The 20,410-nt window shown below is 40.8% G+C and overlaps 1 protein-coding gene across 2 annotated transcripts; it reads right to left on the bottom strand.

The window, feature by feature from the left end:
• Positions 1-17,798, bottom strand: MDM2 (MDM2 proto-oncogene). 2 transcript variants are annotated; one of them, XM_030259472.4, is made up of 11 exons: positions 17,671-17,798; positions 17,069-17,141; positions 14,399-14,473; positions 13,910-14,043; positions 13,701-13,750; positions 12,462-12,529; positions 12,220-12,313; positions 9,522-9,682; positions 8,390-8,545; positions 6,955-7,032; positions 1-5,503 (listed from the first exon to the last, which is right to left on the bottom strand). In XM_030259472.4, exons 2-11 carry the CDS (start codon positions 17,135-17,137, stop codon positions 4,934-4,936), a joined length of 1,455 nt encoding a protein of 484 aa, XP_030115332.4. In that variant the 5' UTR covers positions 17,138-17,141; positions 17,671-17,798; the 3' UTR covers positions 1-4,933. The 2 variants fall into 2 exon arrangements, with proteins under 2 accessions (XP_030115332.4, XP_030115323.4); XM_030259463.4 differs by lacking the exon at positions 17,671-17,798 and adding an exon at positions 17,233-17,369.
• Between the last annotated feature and the right edge of the window lie 2,612 nt (positions 17,799-20,410).

The raw sequence follows: 20,410 nt of genomic DNA, 5'->3' as shown, positions 1-20,410 counted from the left end.
GAATATATAAACAAATCTTTATTTAAAGCTTTTAAATGGAACACAGTACTCATTTTTTGTCAGAAAAGGAAAAACAGAAAACTGAAAGATAAATGCAACACTCGTGAAACTTCTCATAAATGGGTCTATACTGTGTGCAATTGGAGTGGATACTTGCATTTTAATGGTTACTGACTGTGGTCATACATGCACTGGGTAGCTGGAAAGTAATACACCAGGTCAAGCTCCTGAAAGCATGTTGCATAGTTATTTAAATTCACTATGAACTACTCTCTTCAACAGTCATCCCAGCTATGTGTAGTCAGATAACAGAGATTCTGGTTTTAGAAAAGCCATTGGTATTTTAAGTGTTAAATAATCATCATCCTGACAGCCACTACTGTGGCTCAAGACCAAGAACTGTTCTTTAAAAGCAGTCTGTTAAGCTAAAACATCTACTCAAAAGGGGAGCCACCACCTTTTTAAGTATCATTTAAAAATTTCACATGTATAATATAACTATAGATACACGAAAGAAGCATTCACTTGAAGCTTTCACTGCATCTGTGCTAAAAAAAACCCTAACAAAACTCCCACACTTTAGTTAAAAGCAAGAGTTTTTCATGTTCAGTAAGTGCAATCCATCATTAAAACCTTAAGCTGGGTTTTGTGCTTTGCTTGTGCAACCTTTAAAGAACAAGATGTGCCTTGGACTCCGCTATGGAGCTGGGAAGGCAGGGCAAAAGGAGAGGGCTGATGCTCCAGCAAGGCTCTGCTGTGTGCAGGGCCAAGGCTGCCCTACAGCCCCTCCATGACAACGCTGCCTGTCCCTGTCCAACATGCTCCTCCCCACAGGGAAGCCCCACAACAGCAAATGTCCCTTTTCAGGCCAAATGTTGCACAACAAAATGCTGTACCATCCTGGAATAAGGGGTAACTCCTGCCCCACCATATGTGTGGTAAGTTAATATGCTGAATAAATTACTTGCTTCAAAATTATAGACTCTACCTAAAGTTATACCTTAACAGAACAGCAGCCTTAGATTAAGATGGGGAAGTAAAAAAATCTTCACCCCTATTTCCATCCTATTTATTCAGTTTATTCAGTTTCATTAGGGTCTCAATAATTTTCTAATCTCTCTTTTGTAAGATACAATTTTCTGAAACAATTATTCTTGTTAACACTCTCTGTAAGAACAAGGAATTTTCTCTTCCTAAAATTAGCCATAAAAGAGAAAAAAATCTGAAAAAATCTTCATACCCACAGACACTTCAGAGACAGTGACACTTGAACAAATGTACAGCAAACCGAACTCAGTGATAAAAATCGTACCACACTCTTAGAAGGAATGTAAGCTTTTCACCAGTGAGCATTTTGAAGCACTTTTACCCTTTCTACATCATCTGCTAAGGGGAGAGGCACAGGACGGCACAGCCCACGATCCTGCTGGTGTGGGGTGAATTTCAATACTAATATAATGTCTGTACTAACAAATATGTAAACAGCTAAAGACTTGTATTTAAACAATAAGTAAGTTTAATGTACTTTCTAAAAAAGAATAAATGCAAGTTCTTGCACCATTTGTACATAACTATTGTCTACCTGATGTGCAAGAAGGAAGAGACTAAGAAAATTACAGAAAATCACATACAGTCACATTCTGTAGGCATCTGGCCTCCCCGGCAACCTTCACAGTCATGTGTCCAAAGGCAAGAGCTATTACCACCTTTGCAAATTAACATTAAAGCCTCTCATCACCATCCTGCATCTCCTAGACCATGACCTCCAATGTTACCAGCACCTGGAAGAACCCAGTCAGCTCCCTGGCTGTACTGAGGGATTCAAAAGCATTCCAAAGGAAAGCAAAACACCACCAAAATATTTTCACTAAGCTGATGTTGGATCAGCACCATCTCTATTCAATAAATCTTGTTTAGGTCAATGCAGAAGTTTTTTTAAACATAGCCATATATCTTCCTGTGCCCTTCTCAATCTGAATATAACAGAAGTATTTATCTCAATTTTAATGCTACATTTCTTAAAATATTTTTCTTGTGCTTGTGATTTACTAAACAAGCATATCTACATAACTACACATGTAGCAGTAGACTAATTCAATAAATAGAGCTCAAAACATCAACTGTGAGCACAAGGATATTTACAAACAGCAATAAATTAAAGATTAAAATGCGTGCAATATTAAATAAGGATCTCTAAAGTTTTGTACCAAAACTTTACTGACTTTTGTGCCACTACCCAAGGCCAGGTACGTGTTTAAGAGCCAGAACAAGCAGGGTGTTCACTGCTCGTGCCAAACACTTGAGCACGGCCAGGCCAGGAGACGGTGGAGGCAGAGCCAAAGGCTCCAGGCCACAGCCAGGAGTGGAGTCACTGTGACACAGCCCCCGGGCACCAGGCCTGCACTTGCACTTGCCTGCCAGTGTCCCCAGCAGGAACAGGCAACAATATCCATCACTTCCATTTGGAAGGCATGCACCCACACCAACCAAACTAAAGTTGCACTAGAGGTCATTAAGAATAATATTAAGCTATAAAATATAACTCAAACCAAAATACTTGACACAGTGATTTGCAGCTGCAGACATTAAAATGCCCGCCCCATTTCCTCCCACCAGCGAGTGGAAGGTATTTCCAGGGCTATTCTCTGCAACAGAAGGCATGTGACTGGAAAAGAATGCGAGAGCGGATGGTACAATTTGTCCCAACAGGAACTAGGTAAGGACAGCTGCTCCCCCAGCACTGCAATTACACAGCCAGGGCAGCCACTGCAGAGAAGGCATCATGCTGAGAGAGGGAAAGACATGGGAGACAATGCAATGGACAAAACTTCATAAGAAGATGAAACTTGCTAGGTACAGTCCCCATGTTATTGATGCTTCTGCATATACAGATCTACAGTTCTCTCTCACCTGCAGGTGCAATGAAGAGCCTCTGCAAGCCTCACAGCACCTAAGTTTATCAAATCAAAAAAAGGAAGTGCAAAGTAAGGCAAGTAGCCCTGTTAGTATCCCTACTTGAAAAGGCTATCTGCCCAAAGGCCTTCTCTACCTCAGGCTGAAGGATTATCAAATCCTATAAAACCCATGGAAAGGTCCAATAATTTCCAGTTATCTGATGTCCCTTTACAAAGTGCAGGAGGCAAGAAACTTGCAAGTAAGAATTTGAATGAATACAACTGTGGTTTATATTTTGTTTACTTAAAATTAACTGTGTTAGAACTTTGGGTACACCAATATCTTTTACTGGCAAAGAAATAGCTCAAATGTATGACCAAAATCAGAAAGATCCCAATAATTCAGTCTTTATCTATAAAGTTACCACTTTTCAACCAACTCACAGCCAAAGACTTACTAAGTCTCTCCTGTATGTCTTTCTGTCCTTTTCCTGGGCGCTTCCAGGGATTGGCAGCTCTGCAGTTAAGGAGAACAGTAGGAGTCTCTATGCCAGCACACAGGCATTAGCAATTTTATACTGCTGGTGTTAGGGAAGCTGTAAGATGGTAACACAGCAGAATTCCTGCACTTGGACTGTATCTCTACTCTTGGCTCTCCCCTGACTGTTTATCTGCCATTCCTTATTGGGCAGACAATAAGCAACTACGTGCAAAAATAAAAGGTTCTAAAAATATACAAGTCCTCTTGTAACAGTTATCCAAAGCAGTACGTATCACTCACTGGGTACAGAAACTCCATGTGAAAGGCAGCTGAGTGATCTTTACATCCCGGTTCCCACACTCACGCTACCTTGCCTGACGGGCCCCAGAACTGAGGCAGGCAGCAGACTCCCTGGGCACAGAACTGGTAAGTTTCACAACGTCTTTGACAAAGTACAGTGAGGAGACAAGAGCTAAAAGCAGTAAAGGACAGGTCCAACGGGACCGACTTTGAATTGGCCAAACACCTTGCAGAAGATTTTCAGAATTTTTGTGATACGGATAAGAACGGTGAGTTGGGAAGACTACCACACTTAAAAGAATGTGGACTAGAACTGCACAGCTTAATTGTTTCTGCAGATGAAGGTGATTTTTTTTTCTCTTTTTATTACAGTGAATGTAGCAATACAGCTGAATGTATTCTGCTAAGTCAGAAAGAAGTGCAGAAAACCAACTGTCCCCTAGGACTACCTGACATGACAGTTCATAGCATATACTTCATTTATCTTGTCTGCGTGAGACTTGTTTCATGTTGCTAAATTAATAATAATCCTAATCAGTACAGACCTCCAAACCCACAAATGTGAATTTCTTGGGACATTTGAGAGGGAACTGTATGACTGAGCTTGGATCAATGACTTCTCAAGGGACACACAGCCCTTAAGTTCACAATGCACACCACAAAAATAAAAGACACACAATACCCTTTTCTGTTTCCAAAGTATTATTTTCTACCACATATTTCCCTACTTCCTGCTAAGATCTCCCACAAAATTTGGTTAGTTGAAAGAATTTAAGAAAAGATTCTATTTATTCATTTACTGACTTATTCAGAGGGGTCTGATTGAGCCTTATGTCTTCACCAAGCAACAAAACTGGAACTTGGATAATCATGCATTTTCTTAAATGAGGAACTTGCAGAAATAAACACTTCAACATGTCTCTCCTCCAACAATTATTGAGTCTGGGATTTTAATGAATGTATTTAATTCAATAAAACAAATGTCACTAACTTGCATGGAACATTAAAATACTTGGAGAGGCAGGTGGTTTAGAGGACCTGGTTATTTGTACTGAGAGGGATTTAAAATCTCCAAGTTGACTTATGAGTATTAGGCAAACCTCTTAATAACTCCAGTGCAGCTATGTCAGCAATTACTTTTCACACAGAATGCCAAGAGACACAAAATATTAATTTTTCAATAAGCATACAAAAATAATTTCTTACTCTCTTAACCAGTTTATCAGCTTTCTTTTGCAGCTTTCCAGTCAACACGTGTCTAACTAAAGTAAGTTAGTACAATCATTTGTATAGGCTGCCTACACACTGGGCAGGGTTTGTTCCTCTTCTTGAGCTTTTTTGCACAGGTAAAACATGACATGAGGTGTCCGGTTTTGCCGTGTACTATGCAGCCATTTTTAGGTCTGCTCTGACATATGACACATGGCTCTATGCTGGTAACAGGCAGACTGGATTCCATGCTTTCCTCTTTGTCTTGCATTTCTCTCTTCTCGAGTTCCTTGAAGTCCTCCTGACTGCTACAGAACATGCTGCTTGATGTTGATGGCTGGGAATAACCTTCACTTTCCTGGGACTCAGAAAGCTGTACTGCTTTATCCTCATTCTCATCCACAGCTGGTTCTTTATCTTCAGTCATTTGTGTTTTCTTGCAATCAGGAACATCAAAACCTTCTCCAGACTCTGCAGGAAAGGCGGTTTCTAATTTGCTCTTTTCCAATTTCTCACTCTTTTCATCTGGAAGCCAATCCTCACGAAGGGCCCAGCATCTGTGGCAATGTCGTGGAAGCGGAGGATTCATTTCATTGCATTCGGGACACTTCCAATAATCCTTTAGTGAATCAAAGGTTGGAAAAGCTTAAGCTACTTGGAACACTTACAACTGAAGTATTCAGCCATTATAAGCAATATATTACTGCCAAAATATTATGTTGAGCCATCAACTTGTTTACAATTTTAAAATTCCATTCAGCCGTTCTTATTTTTAAAGGACTCCGGCTTTCCTTCATTTTGCAGTAGGTTTGTGACTAGAACAATTCATTATTTCATAGGCAAAACTGCAGAAACCAGACCGCAAAATTCTTCAGAGGCTCTCATGAAAAACTCGTTAAAAAGGTCATAATTTCCCTTCTTTTCGACTATGGACTTGTGCAACGGGAGCCATTCAAGACTGAGGGACCCTTGTGCGGTTCGCTGCGCTGTTGCTGCACAAAGCGGCCTCGTGAGGGCGCTCCGACACAGCCGCACCAGAGAAATCATCGGCCCACGCAAAAACAGGCGGGAAGGGAAAGGAAACCATAAAAGGGCAAAAAAAAAGGCGCTGCATCAGCCTCTCAAGGGTTACTCCATGGACTACAATTAAAATAAACAACTATTTCGTTAAAAATACATTTTGCTTTTACGGACAGAGACCCTTCTTAGAAAAAATGCAAGCTGTAAGGGAAATTAAAAAGAAAAATAACCCAAAACTTATTTACACAAGTACCAAATAGCTTGTTAAAACAAATTTTAAATCCTAAAAATAATGTACAGGTCTCTATTTTCCACACATAAACACTGCTATGTTTTCAGAAGGTGGCCAGCTCTGTCTTTAACACACCAAGTCCCTCAGTCCTACAGACTATCATGGGACGGGAACACTTCACAGTTCCACAAATCAGCTTTAATTCATATTCATGCATCAAATGTGAAAAGCAAATATAAATAAGGAGATAGCACACATGAGAATTAAAATGTTGTGGGTTTTCACAAATATCTCCATACTTTGCCTCTAGACTGTCAATTTCCTACTCTTCAAGAACGGTCTCACAGAATGTAGTAGAGGCCTATTTAATTTAACAGTACTGTTCTGAAAAAAGGCTTGCCTTCACATCTGTATGTTACAGATACCGTCATTCAAGCTGGACAATAAAACTAGTTATTCTGACTCATAGGAAGTTTTTAAAATGTACATAACTAAGATTTTAATTTTTTTTCCATTTTGTGCAGAAAGTCAGATTTAGGCTCCAAATAACTTCCTTCCATTAAGTCAATGAAATGGTAAATTAGCATGGATTAATGGACTAGGAAGTTTATTAATCATTAAAAAAAACCCCCAAGTTTCCTTAATAATCACATGTTCCTTAATAATCAGTAATTAAAATATTGTATTGGAACCTTCACGCATAGAAGAAGTACATTTAATTCTTAAAAAATCACTTGTAGCAAGAGAATTCATCAATACTTCTATTCTATGCCAGTTTACCCAATTTACGATGCTTTACCAGACAACTTTTTACTCACAGCTAGGGAAATCTCTGGATCTTCATCAAATGAATCAGCATCACTATCTTCGTCCTGGTAAATCGTCAGCTGATAAACCTAGTTTAAATTTTTTAAGAATTATATATATACATATACAACTAGCTTTTGGCATTTAATAAAAACATTTTTAACCTGGTAAGATTTTCAGATAGCAAGCTACTGGAGAGTCTCCAGGGATGGGCTATTAAGATTATTAATGGATTAGAGGAGCCCTCATGTGAGGAACGGCTAAAAGAGCTGGGAATGTTCAGCCTGGAGAAGGCTCAGGGGAGGGTGTGCCTGGTCCATGTGGGTAAATACCTGAAAGGATGGCATCAAGGACACAGAGCCATGCTCTTTTTAGTGGTGTCCAGCGGCAGGAGAAGGGGCAACTAGCACAAATTAAACACAGGAGGTTCCCTCTGAATATCAGGAGACACCTTTTACTGTGAGAATGAAGGAGCACTGGCATGACTTGCCCTGAGCATCTATGAAGCCCCATCCCTGGAGATAGTCAAGACATCTGGACATGGACCCAGGCAATCAGCTCTGCCTGAGCCAGGGCAGATGGGTAAGACAACCTCCAGAGCCTCCTTTGAACACCAGTCATTCTGCAATTCCCAAAACTACTGTCTGGAGCGGGGGCACACCTCAGTCCTTTCCTCCTCCGAATTACATCCTCTCTCAGGGTGCAGCTCTGCACTACACTACAACTTGGTACACATCAGTACAGTCAGTGCCATTCAGCCTCTCAGGTACCACAATCATTTATGCCCCCGGTGAATTCTGCCTCTGGTACTCACCCAATCATGCCATGAGCTGATGAACCTCTCTAAAGTAACAGAAAGCTAGCCCAGAAAGAAAACCCCACATACATTCTCACTTCATTCCTGACATTCTAGAAATCTCTTGAAAACTGCAGTAATCCAAATTTTTCTGTCTTCTTGCCTACTAATAAAGATTCCTAACACTTTGGTTCAGCATCTCTAAGAAACATTTACATTCACAGAGGCAAAAAACTTGGACATAACCCCTTGGAAAGAGTTACTCAGAAAGGTTTCCTTTGGTATCAAGTGTTGTCAAAGCTTCTAGAATTAAAAATGCAGAAAGACTATAGTACACGTGATTCAGACTTCAACAGCTGGCGAGAGAAGTTAAGCACCCAGACTTTCCTATCCAGCCCATTTCAGAGCCTTTAGAAAGCCTCGGCACTGTTTCAGTCACTGGCTGCTGGGCTGTATAAGGGTGACTCAACTGCACTGACACATAATTTGATTTAATGAACAACTGGGTACAGATTGTGACACCAGCACATGCAGTTCCAAAATATACCTGAAGAGTTCTCCTTGGAAACTTACAAGAATTTTTCATGTTGAAAATCCTTTTCCTTCTCATCCCCCTCCCCCCAGGGTCAAACAAGGAAAGCAGATAGTACCTCATCATCTTCATCAGTGAGCTCCTGCCCTTCTTCATTATGGCTATAATCTTCAGAATAAATAGACTCAACTTCAAACTCAACACTGAACTGGTCTGATACAGAACCGTGGTCAAACCAATCCGAGTTTTCACTTAATGAACTAGCATCAAGATCCTGAAGAAAACAAAAAAAGAAAGCACACATTCAACCTCACTAGTCCATAGACATACCACTACTGATAAAACAACTCTCAGGATAAAACTGCACTACTCAGTATAATTAGCTATGGAAGAAAAAGGACCAGCTGCTGTGAGACACATACTTTTTATGAGATAAATTATAGGTGGGTAAAAATAAAGTTAGGTCTGGAAGCCTTTTGTTGGCTCTGTAATAAGAAACTGCACTCAGCCTACAGGCAGCTGAAAGGCTGCAGTAATTATTTTAGAAAGTCCCTCCTAAAAAGTGAAAGAACAGATGCAAGAAGATGGTATCTTTTGGCTGCATGTCATTAAATTCTCTATTCTCATAAACTTTGTGTAATCTGAGACCATGGCTAACAATTACAAAATAGGAAGACTGAAAACACAGTATAAGTTCTGTCAATTTGGAACACCATATGTGACTAGGAATACTGTTAGTTCAGCTCTTCATGACTTAATCGAACCACAGATTTGCCCTATTGTTTGCTAAAAACAATAGAAAACTTCCAAGTAGTGGCATAACAAATTAATACAATGCACCATCAGCATCCATTCCACTTGGTACAGTTACCAAAGCTGTACCAGAACTAACAACTAACTCTGAATGATGGAATGACTTTTTTGTCTCTTAGCACTCTAAGAAATACTTATTTTAAAACACAAAATATGTCTGACATTTTTCCATACTGTGCCAAGCAGTGAGGATCTTGGTTTTTAAAGAATATTCAACATTAATATTTAAAAAAAATTCACTTCAGCTTTGCCAGCAGACCTATGAAAAACCCCACTCCACCCACACACCTACTTTTCTTTCAACCTCTTTTCTTTCCTCAGATACCACTGCAGGCACTCCCGCTTTTAATTAAGAACCTTGTGTTTTCAGATGCATGTTTGCACTTGTGTCATCTGCAAAATTTGTACCACAAAAATACTTTTCTATTTTGACTTACAGGAATGGAAAGAGAATCTGTTGAATCACTGCTATTGCTTCTTTCACGGCACAGACCACTGACTACACACCATGAGAGACTTTCATCAAACGTCACCGAAATGTTCTCTGACTTGTGTCGCTTTCTTCTCTCGCTATGCAGATCATCTGAAGAATTTTTTTCTGGGCATAGTCAAGAATTTTTTATTACTCAAAAACATCTATGCAATGTGCACTTTTGAATTTTCTAAACAGAAGCTTAAAATACAATTTACTACAAAGAAATCTAATAAAGTAAAATATAACAGTATTTTTTTAATGGGGCAAAAAGGCACTAAGACTTATTTTAAAAAACACAATAACTCTCATATCCATACAGTGTGAAACATTTTGTAAGCCATTACTTCAGGGCTGGCTTTCCCCACTTGTCTCATCGATAGAGCTTTTGAGTGGCAGTATCCACATGGAAAACAATTGCAAATTTGAAAGAATTATTATTACTCCACACACGACATGTTAAACCTTCCTAATTTAAAGAAATAGAATTAAAATCTTACTTGTCCTCACTCCCTCTACAGGCAACAGACAGAAAGGCACTTTCAGAGGGCTTCTGAGTCTACCCCAGAATTTGTAGAGAGATAGAGCAATTAGCTGCCAATTCACATGCATACAAGAACACCTTGTGCTAAGCAAGGTAAGTTCAGGTTCAAGTTTCAGACACCTCAACATATTTATCAGGGAATAGTTGCACTATATGTACTCCCCAACAGGATTTTTGTAACAAACTATTAGAACTTTCATCACATTCTAGCAAGAAAATCTTCAAACATACTACGCAAAAGCTGAACTCTGAAAGCATTGCTTTAAGTTCTGCATACTAAGCATGCTTGGTTTGAGGACAAAAAGACAATGCTTTGTAATTACATTGTGTTTTGGAACAATCACCCACAGCAGTGCAAGGACTAAGGGCACAGCATTTTAGCAGTAGGTAAGTCAAAATTCGGTTCCATTGACTTCTAGAGCATTTGGTTTACAATTTTATATAAAAACGTGTTGCAAATTCAGCATGTCAGTACAGCAGAGTGAAAACCTCCCAAGATGCTAGCAACTATTCAACAGGCCTCAGTATGAGCCTGCTACAGGTGCCTTTTGCACCCACCCTCTGCTGCCCACCATCTCCCTTGCCTTGCAAATCACACTGTGATAATCCGCAAGTCTTCAGGTCTTGAATCTTTCATTGTTAAAAAAAACAACAAAAAAAAAGGAGAACAAAACACTTGTACATACTTTGAGACTTCTCTTACTCTCCCTTGGTGCTTCTTGGCTCAGCCCCTTTCTTTTCTTTTTTCCGCCCTGAGAGCCCCACCAAACTTGGTGCCCCCAGGCCCAAAGGTTGCTCCTGTCCATCGTTGTCCTCATTTAGTTGTCATGGCTCCATGCCGTACTGATACTGTATCACCACAAGGTCTCTACACACTATTTAAGTGGCTCCAAAGGAGCCGCTACTGTCCCAATTTAACAATAATAGTGGTTTAAAGGGAAGATTTCCTATAAATTAGAAAAAAAGTGTATATAAAAACACTATATTAAAAGAACTCTTAAGGTTGTAACAAACTAATAAATGGATGCAAGGCAAGAGTTAATAATCAAACCTACAATAAGTAAGCATAACCCAGAACCTTATGTGCTCTGTGTCATGCCGAAATATTACAGGTTGTGATGCTTAACCATGACTTTCCATCCTTTCATCAGTTTTAGTTACAACATTAAAATGTTCTTTTAATTTAGTGCAAACCGCTTAGCAACGCAGCACTGGTTTGGGACTAACTTAACGTACACAGTGGCCTATGAGGGACACAAAAAACACTACTTGAAAGCTGAGGAACTGAAAAATGCTCCCAAGCAAGTGAAGAAAAGGAAGTTCTACGCAGTGACAGAAAGTTATCACTGCCTGGGTAAGTGCAACCACCAAGTCCAAGTCAAGAGGCAAGACAGTAAGTGATGGAACAAACTAATGTAAGAAATTTCACAGAATAATATTTACCTAACTGTAGAGAACACTTTCATTGAGAAACTAAACTAGGTTTACACTGACCAGATTGTTATTGCTACTTATCAGAAGAAATATTTTGTGTTTTGAAAATATATTTTCCAGTGATTATTGAATAACCACAGTAAAGACAAAGGGGAGGCAAAGATGATCCTTAGGTCACCAGATGTTTTAACAAGTGCTTAATGAATGGTGAGGTACCTGAATATATCCAAAATCATCCTGTGTTACTACCACACCTTTGATGCCTCCCACCAGTTGAAATCCAAAGAAAACTGGCTTTAATGAACAAACAACATTTCAAATTTTGTGGCTGTCTACAGAGAGAATTGAAATGAATTTGATGGTATCAGTAGATTACAAGCAAGTGTTCTCATCATGAAGATAACACAACTGATAAAGTCTTGCTGATATGAAAAAGTTTAACAGAGCTGTGGAGTAAGTTATTCCATCATCTTACTAACAATTCTAGACATCCAAACTGTAACATGACACTGGAGCAATGCAAGGAATTGTGTTTTTCTTTCAGACTGAACATTTTGTTTTAGGTAAGCAGAGAAACATGAGTAGTATTTGCCAGCATCTTTCAAGTCAGCAAGGCAAGAAAATGTAGCTTTTCCCTCCAAGTGGCCATGCTACTGAAAGCTCTGCATCATAAATTTGCAGATACCAGATTCACTGTGTGTCCTCCTCCTAGAAGACGTAGTTGGTTGGGAAGTCACATTTGATGAAGTCTGGCTCTCTTCTAACTCTTGCCTAGACTCCTGAAAACAGAAATACTGAGTAAGCCTGCGCATAAATATGAGGTAAAATGCAAGAATCAACTTACTACATTAAACCATTGACACTATAATGCAAAACTGAATAGAATGTGCAACTCAAAAAAATTTTCAAATAAAATAAAAACAGCACCTTTATAACATTCTCTTCTTCAAGCTGAGATGTGGCATCATCCTCAGGTGTGTCACCAAGGGTAGACTCTGCAACCAAACCAAAATAAAACCCATAATACCATATAGCAGAAAAAGTCAATTTCAGGCTGAAAAAGTAAATTATACGTAATATTTAAAATCCAGACATTTTGCAACAATGGGAAAAACACACTGTTCCTTTGTTTTTCAGGAGTGTGCAGCACCTTCCCTGTAACATTACTCAAGTGGAAATGTGGGAGAAAGAAGCAATGTCAACTGAAAGCTGCTCAGAATTCTGTTATAAATGGCTTCAAATGAAGTCTGTGTATAAAACCGTGATTCTGCAGACATGAAAGAATATAAGCAGGAAATGTAATTAATTGCTCCTCCCCAAATTGCTTTTTAGTTCTTATCTTATGGGACCCCTGAGTTAAAAAGACATACAATAGAAGAAAAATTAGCTGTTGTTAATGATATATGCTTACTAACAGACTGATCCTAAATTAAGAAAGAGTGTTCCATGAAAAAAGAATTGGAAGATACATTTTAAGTTTGCAAGCTTAACAATGGGGATGACAAAGAGAGCATGTTTCCCATCTTCAGCAGCTGAACACTTGCCTTTAGGAAAAATCAGAAACACAGGGTGTCTGTATACAGATTTAGAGGTCAATTTACAAAATGGCTTCCATTGTTTAACTTCTGTTTCGTATCCTATGTTAGGCAAAAATTACAGATATACTGAGCACTTTTTATACTGTGCAGGACTGTGTATAACAATTCTGCATTTAAGGAGTGGCTATCCACAGCATCACCACAAAGGTACTTAAAAGTACACAGCCCATTTAAAAAAGGGCTGAGTATAGCTAAGAACGACCAGTTCTAAATGCACTTCACATTCAGTTGTGAAAATTAAAACAGAACTTTAATATTAATATTGAGGGCTTTATCAGTAATAAATACAAGCAAATGACTTAAGTTTGTATTTTAGAAGCCTTTTTATCCAGCTCTGTGTTTTTTCTGGTTCTAGTCCAATAAAATTACCCAATATTTTTCTCCTCCTGAGGAAACAAGTTTGCTTTTATTCACCATTTGTGATTGCTCTGGACTATAGTCAGCAAAGCCAAATAGCTAATAATGGAGAGCTCGCTGTTATCTGATCACTACCTGCAAGATTCATGATGTAAATTCTATTTTCTCTACTGCTGTTTCCCAAACAAATCACCCTCCTAAACTAGCTTACCTTGTTGATTGATTGCTATCAGATTTCTGGAAATCATTGAATATAGTTTCCTTAAATAAGGATAAAGAAAGAGATGATACAAGTTAGCTACATGCAACCATAAAAGAGAGCTTACCATCTTTGAAGACATGAGGAGTTAAAAAAGGGACATATGCATGATGTTCTTCATTATTTCCCAACCAGACTCTCAGAAAAGAATCCCATTTTACCTGTGTTCTTTTACTGAAAAGCTTGTTACTCCAAATAAATCCCCCAGGAGATCATTTGCACAGTGCACAATATGCTGCTGTTTTTCATCATATAATTGCTTAGACATAATATATTGTCCAATATAGAATATTACCTGTGAAATAAATTAAATACAAATGTTAAATATCCAGCTTGTTTCTTAAAGTGTAAGAGACAAAACATATTAAATACATTGAAATTTACTCTTCAAACTCTGCCTAAAACTCTCTTTGAGCCAACAGATTTTCATCTATCATTCCAGAAGGACACTACTATTCTACTGACCACCAGAAACTTTTGTTCAGGTTTTTGAGAAACTTGCTAAATACCCAGTCAGTAGGAGAATAAACATTGTCTTACTTCAATTTCTAGATAAGCTATGAGCAACACTGCCCCCCCCGCCCCCCATTTACCCAACCTAAAATATCTGTACGCACTGTAGTCTACCTTTAGTGGTTAAAAATTCTCACCTCCTTCATAGTAAAAGTGTCCTTTTCAGCACCAGCTAACTTTAACAATTTCAACAATAGTGGCTTTGGTTTAACCTGTGTGTGGAAGGAGAAAAACAATATGCACTAATTATTCACCAAAAAACCCATTTATTTATACTGGCTGTCCTCCTCCTTTTGTATTAATCTGATATGCAAACATACAACTGCATTAAAACCTATCTTCATTCAAGTTTTTAACTTTGTAAAGTTCAAACTTTAAAGCAAATAATATGAACTAAATCATACTAAATTTCTCATACACTGTACATCTTAGCTCAAACCCCAGTCTTTCATTGTCCCCTGGTTTCAGCTGGGATAGTTAATTTTCTTCCTAGTAGCTCACGAAGTGCCATGTTTTTGATTTAGAGAGAGAATAATGTTCACAACACACTGATGTTTCTGTTGTTGCTAAGTAGCTACACAAAATCAAGGACTTTTCAGTGTCCCACGCTCTGCCAGTGAGGATGTGCACAACAAGCCATGAGGGACCATAGTCACCACTGCTGACCTGAACTGGACAAGGGGATAATCCATACCACAGAATGTCAGGCCTAGTGTTATGAACAGGGGAGTTGGCCAGGAGGTGCTGACTGATGCTTGGGGATGGGCTGGGCATCCACCAGCAGTGGTAAGCAACTGCACTGTGCAACACCTGTCTTCCTTGGATTTAACTACTCTCCCTTTTCTTTACTATTACTCTTATACTTCAGTTATTAAACTAACAGATTTTGCCTTTTTTCATGATGCCTCTATCCCACTGCAGAGGGGGCTGGGAGGCAGGGAACAAGGTGCTCCATGCTACTTAGTTGGCAGCTGGAGTTAAACCTCAACACATTGGTAAATACAAATTCCTTAATTGGAGCTACAGAATTTGTTTATTAGTTTTAAGTCCAGGGCTGGGTCCTGGGGAACTCATCTTCACTCCTTTAACCATTACCACAACTCCCAAAGGGGAGGGAGGATGGAAACAGACCTCTGTGACTGTTAGTCCAGAATGCAAGTCATAAAACACTGGTCCACCTCTTTGTTAGTCTCTTTCTGTGACAGTTTCTGGGGTTTTGGTATTGCATTTGCCAGCTGGGCTGCTTTACCTCTGAAGACTTTTCTAAGCTGGGACAAGCACACCCTGTCCCTTCCACCACACTTCACTAACTCCCACCTCTGCAATGGCCTCCCACCCACCCACCATGCCAGCAGTTTAATCTGCAGTCAGTCTATGACGAGGAAGGAAATGTTAAATAAGAAAAATAACTTCCCCCATACATACAAACTGGACCGTTCCACACAGCTGTGCCAGCACCAGTGCAGCAGATGAGAACAAGCTGCAGGGGCTGCCACAACAGCAAAGCCTGTGGAGCCACTGATGCTCCCAGTGCAGTACATTCTAGTGTCACCTCTTTAACAACCGCATAACCATTCTAAAACCAGGCTAATACTTAGCTATCCTGATATATTAGATAAAATAAAATGTAAAAAATAAACACAGAAAGTAAAAGAAAAGAACAACACATTAAAACAAAACAGGGAAGTGTGAATAAAATATCATGAGACAAGCAATAAATGTTTGAGGGAAGGGTGGAGAAGGGGAACTACCCTTCACTCCATTCCAAAGATCTGCTAAAACCAGCCCAAGTTTCAGTGAGTTAACAAGATATTAGCTGCAAGAATTACACATAATGAAAAAAATAACTAAGCTTGTGGACAACCTTAGCTGTCCATTCACCCCCTCCCAAGAAGTAAATTATTTAGAACATGTGGCATATATATTAGTTTCATGAAGGAAGCAAGCAACAACTTATCCAAGTACTACTGACAGCTAAGCACAGCAAGGCAGTTTCAAAACTCTGAATCCACTACTACGCCCACTTTTACTCCTCAGCCCTCTCCACTTAACTCATCCAAGTTCTGCAGCCTTGCAGATCTGACAGAAGACAGTAATATCACAATATGATGATGTAAAAAAAAAAAAGACACAAATGAAAGAAATCAATTTTGAACAGTCTGCTGTTCTACAATTTCACTTTTTTGAAGTTCTACTGTCAAGTCCACACTTTTAAGCTTTACCCTTCTAGACAATATAATCCAGTTCAACCATCATTGTACATATGCAGTTTTCTAACTAGCATTTCAGGTGCAAAAGGCTTCAATCCTCAGGAAAACTAAGGACAAAACTGCAGAACTGTCACTGTATCATGGAAAGCCTGAAAATGCTTTCCATAAACACAAATGAAGACTCTTCTTACAACCTTCTTACGAATTCCAATAGGAGAAAGTCGAAAATCTTCAGATTATTTCACCCAACAGTATGATTGTATGATAGAGATTGTGCAAAGCTCTTATGATCTGTTAACAATTACCACCTGAAATACTTACCACTATCAAACCGGATCATAGGATCCTTTCTATTAAAAGAAACCAAAAAACAGCAAACGTCTCCAGGAAACAGTCCAGACCTATACCATCACCCTGTACTCTCAATTATGATGAAGATTTGCTTATTACAGAACCAAAGAGAGACCACCTTCACTGGCTGGACCTCCTGGCTTTTCCCCAACCATCGCTCGCTAAGCACAGTGATTCTTCTGAATTAGCCACTAAAAACTCTGCAAAAAGCATGCAAAAAAACCCACGCGCCCAACAGCTACTGACCAGCGCCTCTTGCTCCGAAGCGGTGACAGAGGAGGCATCCGAAAGGGAGGACATCTTGGTATTGCACATTTGCCTGCAGTGAAGGGGAGAACAACCTCAGAGCGCGGCACGCAGAGACACGGCCCGGGCGGGCGGCAGCCGCCACGCCGGCGGGGCCCACTCACCTCGGTGCCTCGTCCAGCCCACACGCTGGACTCCGGCGGCGGTGTCTGTGCCGAGCCGGGCCGAGCCTGGCCTTATATAGCGCTGCCGAGAGCAGGCAAGTCAGGGCTTAGCTCCCGCGCCGGCCCGGCCCGGCCCGACATGCCTGAGCATGACCCGCAGCGCCGCCGCCGAGTCACCGCGGGGCGCGGCGGGCCCGGCGCTGACTCACCGCGGCCGCCGAGCGGGGGGGTCCGGCGGCCCGCAGAGACGGCGCCGTGGAGGAACCCCGGAGGTACAGCGGCGTCCCCGCGCCCCGCACCCACCCGCCCGGCGCGGCCCGCCCTGCCGCGTTCCCCCGGCGGGAGCCCCTCCCCCAACACCGAGGGCCGCCCGAGAGACCAGCGAGACCCCCGGCGCCCCCTCGGCCCCCGAGCGAGCCGCGATCGACCCCCACGCACCGCCAGCCACGCCCGCTGCGCCGCCCGGCCCGCGGCGGCCGGAGCGCCGGGACCGCCGGGACCGCGGGGCCCGGCCCGGAGCCTCTACCGCGGCCCCGCCGCGCCGCGCGCGCCCGCCGCCATGTTGGCGCTGCAGCGCCCCCTGAGGCGGGCGGCGGGAGCGGCGCGCAGGGAGAGGCCCCGCGGCCGCGCCCCTGCCACGGCACGGCCCGGCCCGGCCCGGCCCGGCCCGGCCCGGCCCGGCCCGGCACGGCAGCGCCGCCGGGAACCAGCTCCGCTTCAGCGGCCGCTCGTGCCTTCCCAGTTGTGGTTTTCAGAGATATTGGAGAAAACTCTGCATCCAAAGATAATTGGACGTTGTCGTCCTATGCCCTTGGCATCTCTCGTTCTCTCAATCTTTTAAATGTAGGGCGTTTGGAAGTATGTTACTCTCACAGGTACTTATTAGTTGCTACACTTCAACTCGAACTGGTTAGGTTTTAGTCTGCCTGCCTTTTCTAGTTCTCAGGTTTTTTTCTTTTCCCATGGTGACATTTTGAAATTATTTTTGAATAATGAAAAACTTTGTCAGAGAACATGAGTGCTGCAGACAGTTTAAAGATAGGCTAGAGCAGAGGGAGTCCAATGCTACTTTTCCATGACAACTAACTTGTCCAAACAAGCAGTGGATAACTGCCTGGACTTGTCTGTTGGTCAAATACAGCTTCTCAGCAACCACAGCACTTGTAAAAATTCCAGCAGCCGTTTAAATCTAGACATTTGTGTGACGATGGATTTTCAAGATGACCTTGTTATCTTTCTAGGGCATAAAGCTCAAGGTCTAGTGAGGGACAACTGAGAAACTGACAGAATTTTGCAAAGCCTGTTCACCTCTTTTTAGTGCTGGGATTTCAAGACAAACAAGACACTTGAAGAAATCTGTTTCTAGTGGAGTCAAGAACGTCCTGCAGCAGGCAAAGTCAGATATCTGCTCTTTTCCACCCAGCACCCCAATTCCAATCAGCCAGCTAATTTCATTGTTAGGAGAAAACTCCATCTACACAAAAATGCAAGAGGATGGAAATAAATGGCTACTAAACAGCTCAACTACTGATGCTCAATCTTGTCCTCATGCAGACTACCCAAAAACTATTTAATTCCAATACAAAATGTATTTTACTGAACTGAAATCAAACTGAACACAACTGTTCATGTAGGTCTCACCAAGCTATCATATTATTGATGCTCGTCTTAAGCACAGTATCATTTTGCTATGGCTGTATAGAAATTAAAGCGCTTTTTAAAATTAGCAATACATTTTCTGCAGTCCAAGACTTGCCAGACTCATAACTATGACTTTCTTTTTCCACTTCTCTACCAATAAGCATCTTGTGACCAATGACTTTGAGTCTGAGATTATTTAAATAATAATTTCCCTTACTAATTCATTAACAGCTAAGGATAAAAAAACCCCAACAGTTTCTGTCTAGATTTTTTATCAGTCTTCAAGGACAATCTTATCTCTTTTCCTCCAACAGACTAATCTTGAGTTAAGGGAGATTGCAAGTTGGTAAAATTTGCTGTCTGTGCTAGCTTAAGGACAGAGGGGGATATTTGCTGATATGCAGCACTGCAACACTTGTTTGTCACTAATGCAGTTAGTGTTGCTATGTGATCAACATACAGCATTATTTTCTTGTGCTTGATAATTCAGGACAAGTATAATTAAAGTTTTACTTGAAGGATGAGTAATAAGCTTCTGTAGTTACAACAGCTGACTTCTCCATTATTTTAGGGTTGTTAAAAGAAAAGGAGATGTCACTACACCTGTCTACTTTACTACAAAAAATGTCTGGAGCAGTTAAGGCCCAGCTGCCTTAACTGGAGATACTCACTTTACATTGTGGTTAATTAACATTGCATTAAACCCTTTTTAATATAAATTCAGATTCTAGACATTTCATTGTTTAATGCTTACAAACTAAATTATTTCCTGAGATGGATCTGGTCTACCTATAGACATATGTGCCAGAGGAAGGGCGGGCTCCTATGCTGCAGGAGTGCCCAACTCAAGTGAAGAGACAGACCATTAAACACTTCAATTTTTTATTTTTGTTACTCACTGTAATTTTTTTCCCCCAACATGTCCTACTTACTCTTTCCTGATAGCTGCCTATTCAGCATCTAGCACATACACAATATGGTCCTTGACAGATGCTGATTGGTGGCCAGGGTTTGTCCGGTCTCATCTCCAAGTCATTTGCTCCTAATCAGATAGAATAATCTCATACTGTCTATTAACTGCTCCCAGACAAAAAAAATAAATAAATTCAGAGCAACCCTCCAGGGCTTTGCACTGTGCTGATGTATCCTTTCTGAAGCCTTAGGCTGCATCTCTATTACTGTGACATAAAGCTGGGATCCGTTGTGTGCTGCAGATTGTCAGGCACCTCAAGGTAAAAGGACAAAGGAAGAAAGATGCTGAAATGCAGCTGGAGCATGTGTTGCTTAATGTGGCTTTCTGCCAGGGCTGCCTGCTGCAGCTGTGACCCCTCATGCCAGACAGTGGGTCAGTACAATTCTGTACAAATACAAGAGAAAGAATTTTGTTGCTTTCTTGAAACGCCTGTTTTGTACAAAAAAAGCACAGTGATAAGAAATCCTCATACCAGTAATAGCATATTTGGAAATATTATATTTCATAATCTAACACCTATCCCAATGGAGAGGTCTGTCAGTATGTCCACCAGAAATTTGTACT

The sequence above is a fragment of the Taeniopygia guttata genome, chromosome 1A (genome assembly GCF_048771995.1).
Source record: "Taeniopygia guttata chromosome 1A, bTaeGut7.mat, whole genome shotgun sequence".
NCBI classification, from domain to species: domain Eukaryota; kingdom Metazoa; phylum Chordata; class Aves; order Passeriformes; family Estrildidae; genus Taeniopygia; species Taeniopygia guttata.
The sequence above is the reverse complement of the archived record's forward strand: the minus strand, read 5'-3'. Positions and strand labels throughout refer to the sequence as shown.